This window comes from Montipora capricornis, chromosome 12, assembly GCF_036669925.1.
Source record: "Montipora capricornis isolate CH-2021 chromosome 12, ASM3666992v2, whole genome shotgun sequence".
NCBI classification, from domain to species: domain Eukaryota; kingdom Metazoa; phylum Cnidaria; class Anthozoa; order Scleractinia; family Acroporidae; genus Montipora; species Montipora capricornis.
Window position 1 is genome coordinate 4,227,960 of NC_090894.1, and position 10,813 is coordinate 4,238,772.

General features: G+C 40.2%; 1 protein-coding gene across 1 annotated transcript; it reads left to right on the forward strand.

The window, feature by feature from the left end:
- The first annotated feature begins 320 nt into the window (after positions 1-320).
- On the forward strand, positions 321-3,584 carry LOC138026122 (uncharacterized). The gene is made up of 2 exons (XM_068873323.1): positions 321-463; positions 720-3,584. The coding sequence occupies exon 2, from the start codon at positions 1,046-1,048 to the stop codon at positions 1,994-1,996; it is 951 nt and encodes a 316-aa protein (XP_068729424.1). The 5' UTR covers positions 321-463; positions 720-1,045; the 3' UTR covers positions 1,997-3,584.
- Positions 3,585-10,813: the final 7,229 nt, after the last annotated feature.

The following is a 10,813-nucleotide window of genomic DNA, read 5'->3' on the forward strand; positions in this document are numbered from 1 at the left end:
AACTTAAAGAGTCGACCGGACGTTTTCAAGTTTAGTGCAAATCACCTGGATACAGGTTCTTTTTTTCTCAGAATCATCTTGTTTGTGATGTAACGATTATTTTATCAGTAAAATAATTCTACATTGTAATTTTCAAGTTTTAGACTCGTGATTGACCAAAGATTTCCCTAGTCTCCTTCGCAGCCTTCATTGGGGGCGTAACACAACTCTCGATAAGATTTCCCCTAAACACCCTAAAATAACGTGACATAGCCCCTTTTAAGGCCACTCCGAGAGAGCTGAGAGCCCATTTGAAGCTTCTTGCAGCGTGGACTGGAGAGAGTTTGACTCAAAACGCTTTTCTCAAGGAAGTCAAAACTTTGCGGCAAGATTAACTTGTGGCCCATCATGAACTAAAAACAGTTCTTCTTCCCCCGCCTTATAGCGAACGTTGGAAAAGAATTGACACAGAGCCAAAAAAAAGGCAAGTAGCAAAGCAAGATTACATCATAGACATCATTCAATGGACTAATTTAAAGAGTCTTCGTTTTGTCATTCTCTCTTTAATACAGTCAACTGCTAAAATTAAACCTGTCTCGAAATCAATGGCATTTTGACCTCTTCTGTTGTAATGGCAACGCAGGATTGCAACGTAAATTCAGAAAAAAACTGAACCTTTGTTTTTGATTTATTTTGCTGTACAAAAACAAACATTCTACTAACAGACGAGATCCCAATAGGTTGACCGTGCCGCGGTGGCTCTGCTCAAAGTCTTGAATTTTCAGAGGAATCTGTTCAATCATGCTCTAGGGTGATTACATCACTTCCGTCTTTCGGGACAAAAATTGCTCAGAAGGATGTGTGACTGTCAGTTGATTTCCACTTCTACTCTAGTTACGGTTTCGTTGAGCAAAGTTCAACGAATCAAACTTTGTACAGACAAAGCCAGATTTGTTTACAGCTTATCCATCTTTTTACAAGTGAGCTTTGTTTCCTGGCGAGCACGAAGTCTAGAACAGCCCTGTTGCCCATCAGAGGTTATTCGCGCGCTGGAACGAAAGAAAACATGCCGAACGGTGATTCAGAGCTTCAAGTTCGAGTGCCACAAGAACAAAAACGTCGTCAACAAAGTTATGAAAACGTAAACGAACAGGATGATGTCCCTCACGAATATGACAAACTCGTGGATGTTCGTGGCCGTAATCGAACGAAATGTTCCCCTGGCCCAAGCAAGCCGACAGAGGGCGATCGAAATAGAAGTGCCGCGAAGATATCGGAGGAAACCGATTACACGGACGGAAACCGTCCCCGGACACTGCCGAGGATTTTCAAGATTTTGAATTGCACTGGGTGTCTTCTGTCCATGGCTGCCATAATCTTGGTTATTTTGCTAATGGCTGGCGCAGTACCAGTTCGAAATTGTGGCGGTTGTCAAAACGTCGGGCTTTTGCCAGGGCAAGAACAAGAGGTCTCCACAAACTCTCCACTGACCCAGGACAATTTGCATGAAGTGGTTCGAGAACTCAAGATCAACTTGAGCCAGGTAAACACGGCACTGAAAAAGAGAGACGAAAAGATCGCCAGTCTGCAAGAACAGGGTTGGAAAAGAGCGGGCCAAATCGCCGAGTTACAGCGAAAGTTCACTTATCGAGTGTACGTCATAAACAACACCGTAATCAACGTTACTGACTCTGGCTCAATAATTGACTTGAATACGGGGAAAATGTGGCACGGAAATATGACAACCTGTCGTTACGAGAGGAAAGAGGGTGTTCCGTTCACTATAGGTGACATGGCAATGGGAAATGTAGTTGTAACTGAGAGAACGGGATACAGAATCGTTGGCGTTACTTGTTCAACTATTGGCGCTTCTGAATATAATTTGAAAAGTGAGATAAACCATGTTAACTTGAGACGTTATGAGTGTGAATGCCGAGGAAGATCAACCCTTTTTATTAAACCCAAGACTGACAGAGTTGGAAAGTGCATCATGCATTACTGGGTGTGCACGGCGTAGTATAATTTAGACTCGTGATAATATTTCAAACCTAGAGTGCTCTGTTTACCAGCTGTCATCCAAGTACTCGATCGTCAGATAGCATAGCTGAACAAGAGTCAAACAGAAATTTTAATTAACGAATGGCAGCTATGTCGACAGTCATTTCGAGGGCTTGAAATTTTAAAGGTGAGCTCTTTGTCTTATTTATGCCGAATAGGTGTTTCGAGATTTGACAGGGTATCAAGAAATCATTGCAAAGGATTATCCGCTTTGGGGCTGGGATGTAGCTTGCTAATTCAACAATCTTCCTATCGCGATGACGGACGTCCGTGGTGTGATGCTGGTTTTAAATAGCAACGCAAGCATAAAAAGAAGAAGCCTTTGTTCTACCAAAAGGTGTGGCACCACTTGGCCTGCTAACGTTTCAAGCACCGGTGTTGCCTAAGAAGTGGCAAAAGTTTGAGGAATTGCGGATCGCATAATCATGTAGACTGCATGTAATGCATACACAAATTTGATAAATAAACCATAAATATAAAAAAATAGCATACCGATTTCGAAAAATCTTATAGGCTTTCAAAGTGCGCATCAGATAATTTTTGAAATAAATGTATTAAGTCTAACCCTAATCTCTCCCCCACCTCATAAGATAACTGGTCGGTTCGTTGAGCATTTGTTTTCGCAGACTATTCATCTGTCCAGACAAATTGCATACATTGATTTGCCTATGAAGGCCAATATATTAATTGAATAGAGCTGGAGAACGCGCAAACTCAAGCGGGCCGTTTATTGTTCTAAATTGGCTAATCCTAGATCGCTTGTAAAAACAAATTTTGATACGAACTAACCTAAGCCAATTTTTCATTTGTTCTTTGGGTTAGGGTTAGAACGAAATGGAAAACATAAATTTGATTGGCTAAAAATTAACTTGTCCAGATAAGAACTAATATCTTTTGTCCATAACCGGCACTTCAAACAAGGAAATTGTCTCAAAAATTTTTGCGAAGAAAATTTAGGGAAAAAAGTCGTACGCAACACCCAATTTCCACCCCCCTCAAAGAGTATGATTGTGCAAATATAGTGCGATTTGACTGCGTGCCATTGAAGTAGAGGTAACTCGTTCCGCAAAGAAGACACAGAACGCCGCCGCAACAGTTTTTGCGGTAAAGTATTATGCAGTTTACACTCCAACGAATTTTGGACGAACGAATCTTGCTTGCCGGATAAGTTCGTGTTAGACAGCTGGATCACCACTGACGCTTTTCATTGGCTAGTTTTTAGTAAAAATCGATCGAATTTTATTGTTAACTTAATTTAATTTTATTGTTTACCCTTTGTAACTTTAAACCTTACACTTGTGGTCCGCAATGATTCCAAACATTATTTATTTACACAGATCTCGGCTGTGTCAATCGGTTAAATTTTAGACTCTGTAGCAAGGTTAGGTTTCACACCATGACACCATAAAAGTTGTCTATTAGAGAATGATTATAAGATAATGACATTTTTTAAAAACTTAAAGAAAGCTTAATTTAATGAAGTAATTTATTTTATTTAAACATACAAAAATGAAATAGCAAAACGTATTTACGAATGTGCTAAAACAAGTTTTAGTGCGCGTTCTTTCTTTCTTGGTAAGACATAAAGCAACAATTTGTGTGCTCTTGGTCATAGACTGAAAAACAGTCGTATTTTTTTCGAACGCAAGCAACGCGAGAAATATTCAAACGAAAAGCAACGCGATAAAGATTCAAACGAAAGATCTGGAGCGAGTGTAGAAACGGCGAGCGTGTGAGGCTCGCGCGCTTCACACGCGAGGGTCACGCTTACGGCGCTTCGCGCCTTCCGAAAATGGAAGAAAACGACTGTTTTGCAGTCTATCTTGGTCATATCTATTCTTGTTTTATCAATTTATCAATCAAGTTCGACTCCGGCCGGACCATCACCCAGGGTCTTAAAATAACTGAGGAAAATGTGCTGCCTTTGTAATAACATACATCCGCAAATGGTTAGACTTTCAAGTCTTCTCGGATAAGGCCTATAAACCGTAGGCCCCGTCTCACAAATATCTTCCATGTTCATTAGTTCCCTGTGGGACGTTAAAGAACCCACACACTATTCGAGAAGAGTATGGGATGAAGTTCCCGGTGTTGTGGCTGTCCTTCGTGAGTGTATGGGTGGGTGAGTACATCAGCCGTATAGCTGCCAATACTTCAACCTGCTCGAACAAATAAATAACAAACAAACATTGAGGAGATTGAAGGACGGGACAGGATACGGGATGTGAACGATATACAGGCTTTTAACAAAAAAAAAGGAATATGCAAGAAATCTGCGTAGTATTCTCGTGAATTTCGGTCCCTGCTCTCTAAGATCTGGGCATCTAGAAGGGCTAACGCACTACGTCAGCTTTTGATATCCCGACGGTAATCAATTTAGTTTTTTTCGACTCAATTGATGCCACTAGGTTTCCGTGGCTTAAAGATCAGCCGACGCGTTACCACAGCTTCCTCCGAAACGAATTACCAGTCATAGGGAGCTCATCAAATGAAGCCTCGATCTCCACTGATTCCTTGAGTCAACCCCTTCCTGAGTAAAAGTTATTTTAAGGAACAGGTTTTTCCCGCGGAAAGTATCATATTTCCCTTGACGCTAAGATGGCTTTGTTTTGATTGGCTTTACAACAGTGGGCGTGCTGCATCTCCCAAGGAAGGCGTTCTATAAATAAATCTACTAGGGACCCCATAGACCACTTTCGATATATTAAAATTCAGCTTGATAGTGAGGCTTAGAGGACACAAACAAAAGAAACAAGTCATCGGGAGTCATCAAGGGGCCACGGTAATTGACGCAAGCTGTTGTGGCGCTCTGCCAGCTTGACTGGCAAAGTCTGTAAATCAAAATAGAACATAAATCTAAATCGAAATGATTAAACATGTGTTCATTCAGTTTCCTTTGTTTTTTTTCCTCTAGGCCTCGCTGCCAAGCCGAATTTTAATATATCTAAAGTGGTCTAAAATGGGAGATAAAGGCTCCCTTTGACGAGATCCTGTTGTCATCTATTTGTGAGCTTGTGTGTTCGATTAAATGCGCTCGAACAACAGAGGCTTGCAAACAAATTTAAAAAAAAAGAATGTTTAATAGAGAGAAACTTATGCCAGTAGGCTGCACCCCTTTGTTGTAATCCTGGTTAAGTCTTTACAGGAAACCGGTCGAAGTGAGCTTTTTGTATTGCCAGCAGTATAGCCCATGTGACTCGCCCACCGCCCTGACGCAGCATCTTACTTACTCCACGAGCTTACCACAGGATACCTTTGATTATTAATAATTTGAGTAATATCGGTTTATCAGTCACGCGCCCCTTGATAGGTTTTTTTCATTTTCCAATTCTAAATTTGGCTGGACGTCAATCGAATGTTTCCATGACAACATTGGCCTGTTCTCTTGGTGGCAGTCGAATTCGTCATGGAAACATTAGTGATTGACGTCCACCCAAGTTCATTTTCGAAAAATGACAAAAAAGTCGTTGAGGGGCGAACACCAAATATGGTGTAAAGTGCAACCTCGTTCCCAGGGCTTTTCGTTATTACGTCACGAAACACTGGGACGCACGTGACCAGACGGTATACGAAGACCTGCTGGAACCAAGCCGGATTTTGTTGGCAAGGTTCGAAGTTTCACGTTTTAAACTTTAGGTCTTTAACTTTTGTTCCATCGTAGGCACCTGAGCACACTTTTAATTTTTATATATTTATATTATAGTTGATATTCTCACCATTACTGTTGCAAGATACTTTATTTTGATCTTACGCTAGTAAACAATAGTCGTAGGATATACGCAAACTAGCCGTAAGGCTAAGTATATTTTCACTATAATTAAAATAACGTGTGTTATGTCCTGTGACTTTTCCCATTTCGTATGAACTTTTGTGTCTTGTTTCCGGTGTTTTTAATGTGTTTTAAAATATATTACATGACACTAATGCCGTGATAAGCGGATAACGCATAAATCTATTTGTATTTTGTTACCCACGCATGCCTAAGTAAGGTGATCTGAGGTGACAGACCACGCATTCCCGGCCACGCCCTGGAAGGTTGACAATTTTAACAAAATTGGCAGCAACACAAGAATATCTCGAATGATCGGTTATCCCTTGATTACTACTGAATCAATTAAAAGAAGAATGTAAAATGACTTAACTACATATACCTGTCCTTAAAAATGATTGTAACCAAATGCAATGATGTGAGAGTTGTTCAGTTTTAATTTAGATGGGTGGTTTTAAGAAATCATAAGAATTTACATCTGGAACCATATTGCCGTCGGCAGCAACCCATTTCAGAACTGTTCACGAAAAAACACTTGAGTCGACGCTCAGGAAAATAAATTCAACTTTTTCTTATTTGAAACAAAGGAAAACACAAATTATTTGCCTGAACCCACAGACTGTTATTTTGTTTTGTCACCGTTTGAAACTAGCCTTGTTTGGTTGTCTGTTTGTATTTTTATTTTCCAGTCTAAATTTCCCAAGCGGAGACAATTTAATCAGGGGCACCCAACGAGAATATAGCTCAAAACCACTTAAACATACAGTTGTTAAACGTATTTTGGTATTTAAACGGTAGATATAGGCATATTTTTATACCCTAAAAATTTTTCATCTGTTCGGATTTCCTAGCAGAAAGTCTAGTGATCCGAAAATTATAGGGATCGAGACATACCTTTCCGAAAATTTCAGGCCGAAAAAAGGCTGCCGAAAATTCTAGGTGACCTTTTTAGAGTAAAAGTCCTCTGAAAATCGGCATATATACCATTTTTTAGATGTTCGAAAATCCTAGGACAGGCAGGCAAGCAAGAGGTTCCGAAAATTCTAGATCTCAAATCGTCTTCCGAACACATATTTTCCGAAATTGACGTTGGGTGCCACTGTTTCATTCTTGGGAGACAGATGGGTACACACAAAGACATTTCCTCCCTACTTGGGAAAAAGTCCTTTCCTTTCGATTCGGGGAAAAAAGGTTGATGTAACTGCATTGACCTTCATTTGATCTATCCTTCGTAGTAGACGCTCGGTGACAGCATGGAGGCGAAATATAAAAACGAGAAATATGAATTTATGACTGCAAGCTGAAATCCACACCACAACGGCCCGATTCAAAGCGATCTGGTTTTCTATGTATGTCTAATACAACATTCTGCTAATGTTTATAATCATTTCTCTCGATTTTCTTCATTAAGATGCCTCAGACTACAAAAATATTGGTTGGTCTAGTATGATTCGATTTCACCTTGAGTTTGTGCACATTATACAACACTGACGTGAACATTGTGAAGATTGAAAATGGTTTTAACCCAGGAGTTGAATAGAGGTGGAGAACGCGCAAACTCAAGCGGGCCGTTTATTGTTCTAAATTGGCTAATCCTAGATCGCTTGTAAAAACAAATTTTGATACGAACTAACCTAAGCCAATTTTTCATTTGTTCTTTGGGTTAGGGTTAGAACGAAATAGAAAACATAAATTTGATTGGCTAAAAATTAACTTGTCCAGATAAGAACTAATATCTTTTGTCCATAACCGGCACTTCAAACAAGGAAATTGTCTCAAAATTTTTTGCGAAGAAAATTTGGGGAAAAAAGTCGTACGCAACACCCAATTTCCACCCCCCTCAAAGAGTATGATTGTGCAAATATAGTGCGATTTGACTGCGTGCCATTGAAGTAGAGGTAACTCGTTCCGCAAAGAAGACACAGAACGCCGCCGCAACAGTTTTTGCGGTAAAGTATTATGCAGTTTACACTCCAACGAATTATTGGACGAACGAATCTTGCTTGCCGGATAAGTTCGTGTTAGACGGCTGGATCACCACTGACGCTTTTCATTGGCTAGTTATAAGTAAAAATCGATCGAATTTTATTGTTAACTTACTTTAATTTTATTGTTTACCCTTTGTAACTTTAAACCTTACACTTGTGGTCCGCAATGATTCCAAACATTATTTATTTACACAGATCTCGGCAGCGTCAATCGGTTAAATTTTAGACTCTGTAGCAAGGTTAGGTTTCACACCATAACACCATAAAAGTTGTCTATTAGAGAATGATTATAAGATAATGACATTTTTTAAAAACTGAAAGAAAGCTTAATTTAATGAAGTAATTTATTTTATTTAAACATACAAAAATGAAATAGCAAAACGTGTTTACGAATGTGCTAAAACGAGTTTTAGTGCGCGTTCTTTCTTTCTTGGTAAGACATAAAGCAACAATTTGTGTGCTCTTGGTCATAGACTGAAAAACAGTCGTATTTTTTGCGAACGCAAGCAACGCGAGAAATATTCAAACGAAAAGCAACGCGATAAAGATTCAAACGAAAGATCTGGAGCGAGTGTAGAAACGGCGAGCGTGTGAGGCTCGCGCGCTTCACACGCGATGATCACGCTTACGGCGCTTCGCGCCTTCCGAAAATGGAAGAAAACGACTGTTTTGCAGTCTATCTTGGTCATATCTATTATTGTTTTATCAACTTATCAATCAACCAACTGATCCACCGGGCTGCCATGCGGGAGGTCGGTGAGTTCGACTCCGGCCGGACCATCACCCAGGGTCTTAAAATAACTGAGGAAAATGTGCTGCCTTTGTAATAACATCCGCAAATGGTTAGACTTTCAAGTCTTCTCGGATAAGGACTATAAACCGTTGGCCCCGTCTCATAAATATCATTGATGTTCATAAGTTCCCCGTGAGACATTAAAGAACCCACACACTATTCGAGAAGAGTATGGGATGAAGTTCCCGGTGTTGTGGCTGTCCTTCGTGAGTGTATGGGTGGGTGAGTATAGTAGGTCCACATCAGCCGTATAGCTGCCAATACTTCAACCTGCTCGAACAAATAAATAACAAACAAACAAACAAACATTGAGGAGATTGAAGGACGGGACAGGATACGGGATGTGAACGATATACAGGCTTTTACCAAAAAAAGGAATATGCAAGAAATCTGCATAGTATTCTCGTGAATTTCGGTCCCTGCTCTCTAAGATCTGGACATCTAGAAGGGCTAACGCACTACGTCAGCTTTTGATTTCCCGACGGTAATCAATTTAGTTTTTTTCGACTCAATTGATGCCACTAGGTTTCCGTGGCTTAAAGATCAGCCGACGCGTTACCACAGCTTCCTCCGAAACGAATTACCAGTCATAGGGAGCTCATCAAATGAAGCCTCGATCTCCACTGATTCCTTGAGTCAACCCTTTCCTGAGTAAAAGTTATTTTAAGGAACAGGTTTTTCCCGCGGAAAGTATCATATTTCCCTTGACGCTAAGATGGCTTTGTTTTGATTGGCTCTACAACAGTGGGCGTGCTGCATCTCCCAAGGAAGGCGTTCTATAAATAAATCTACTAGGGACCCCATAGACCACTTTCGATATATTAAAATTCAGCTTGATAGTGAGGCTTAGAGGACACAAACAAAAGAAACAAGTCATCGGGAGTCATCAAGGGGCCACGGTAATTGACGCAAGCTGTTGTGGCGCTCTGCCAGCTTGACTGGCAAAGTCTGTAAATCAAAATAGAACATAAATCTAAATCGAAATGATTAAACATGTGTTCATTCAGTTTCCTTTGTTTTTTTTCCTCTAGGCCTCGCTGCCAAGCCGAATTTTAATATATCTAAAGTGGTCTAAAATGGGAGATAAAGGCTCCCTTTGACGAGATCCTGTTGTCATCTATTTGTGAGCTTGTGTGTTCGATTAAATGCGCTCGAACAACAGAGGCTTACAAACAAATTTTAAAAAAAAGAATGTTTAATAGAGAGAAACTTATGCCAGTAGGCTGCACCCCTTTGTTGTAATCCTGGTTAAGTCTTTACAGGAAACCGGTCGAAGTGAGCTTTTTGTATTGCCAGCAGTATAGCCCATGTGACTCGCCCACCGCCCTGACGCAGCATCTTACTTACTCCACGAGCTTACCACAGGATACCTTTGATTATTAATAATTTGAGTAATATCGGTTTATCAGTCACGCGCCCCTTGATAGGTTTTTTTCATTTTCCAATTCTAAATTTGGCTGGACGTCAATCGAATGTTTCCATGACAACATTGGCCTGTTCTCTTGGTGGCAGTCGAATTCGTCATGGAAACATTAGTGATTGACGTCCACCCAAGTTCATTTTCGAAAAATGACAAAAAAGTCGTTGAGGGGCGAACACCAAATATGGTGTAAAGTGCAACCTCGTTCCCAGGGCTTTTCGTTATTACGTCACGAAACACTGGGACGCACGTGACCAGACGGTATACGAAGACCTGCTGGAACCAAGCCGGATTTTGTTGGCAAGGTTCGAAGTTTCACGTTTTAAACTTTAGGTCTTTAACTTTTGTTACATCGTAGGCACCTGAGCACACTTTTAATTTTTATATATTTATATTATAGTTGATATTCTCACCATTACTGTTGCAAGATACTTTATTTTGATCTTACGCTAGTAAACAATAGTCGTAGGATATACGCAAACTAGCCGTAAGGCTAAGTATATTTTCACTATAATTAAAATAACGTGTGTTATGTCCTGTGACTTTTCCCATTTCGTATGAACTTTTGTGTCTTGTTTCCGGTGTTTTTAATGTGTTTTAAAATATATTACATGACACTAATGCCGTGATAAGCGGATAACGCATAAATCTATTTGTATTTTGTTACCCACGCATGCCTAAGTAAGGTGATCTGAGGTGACAGACCACGCATTCCCGGCCACGCCCTGGACGGTTGACAATTTTAACAAAATTGGCAGCAACACAAGAATATCTCGAATGATCGGTTATCCCTTGATTACTACTGA

What these genes read in the sequence shown, in the direction of transcription:
- LOC138026122 (XM_068873323.1), top strand. Translation starts at nt 1,046, where the DNA reads ATGCCGAACGGTGATTCAGAGCTTCAAGTTCGAGTGCCACAAGAACAA.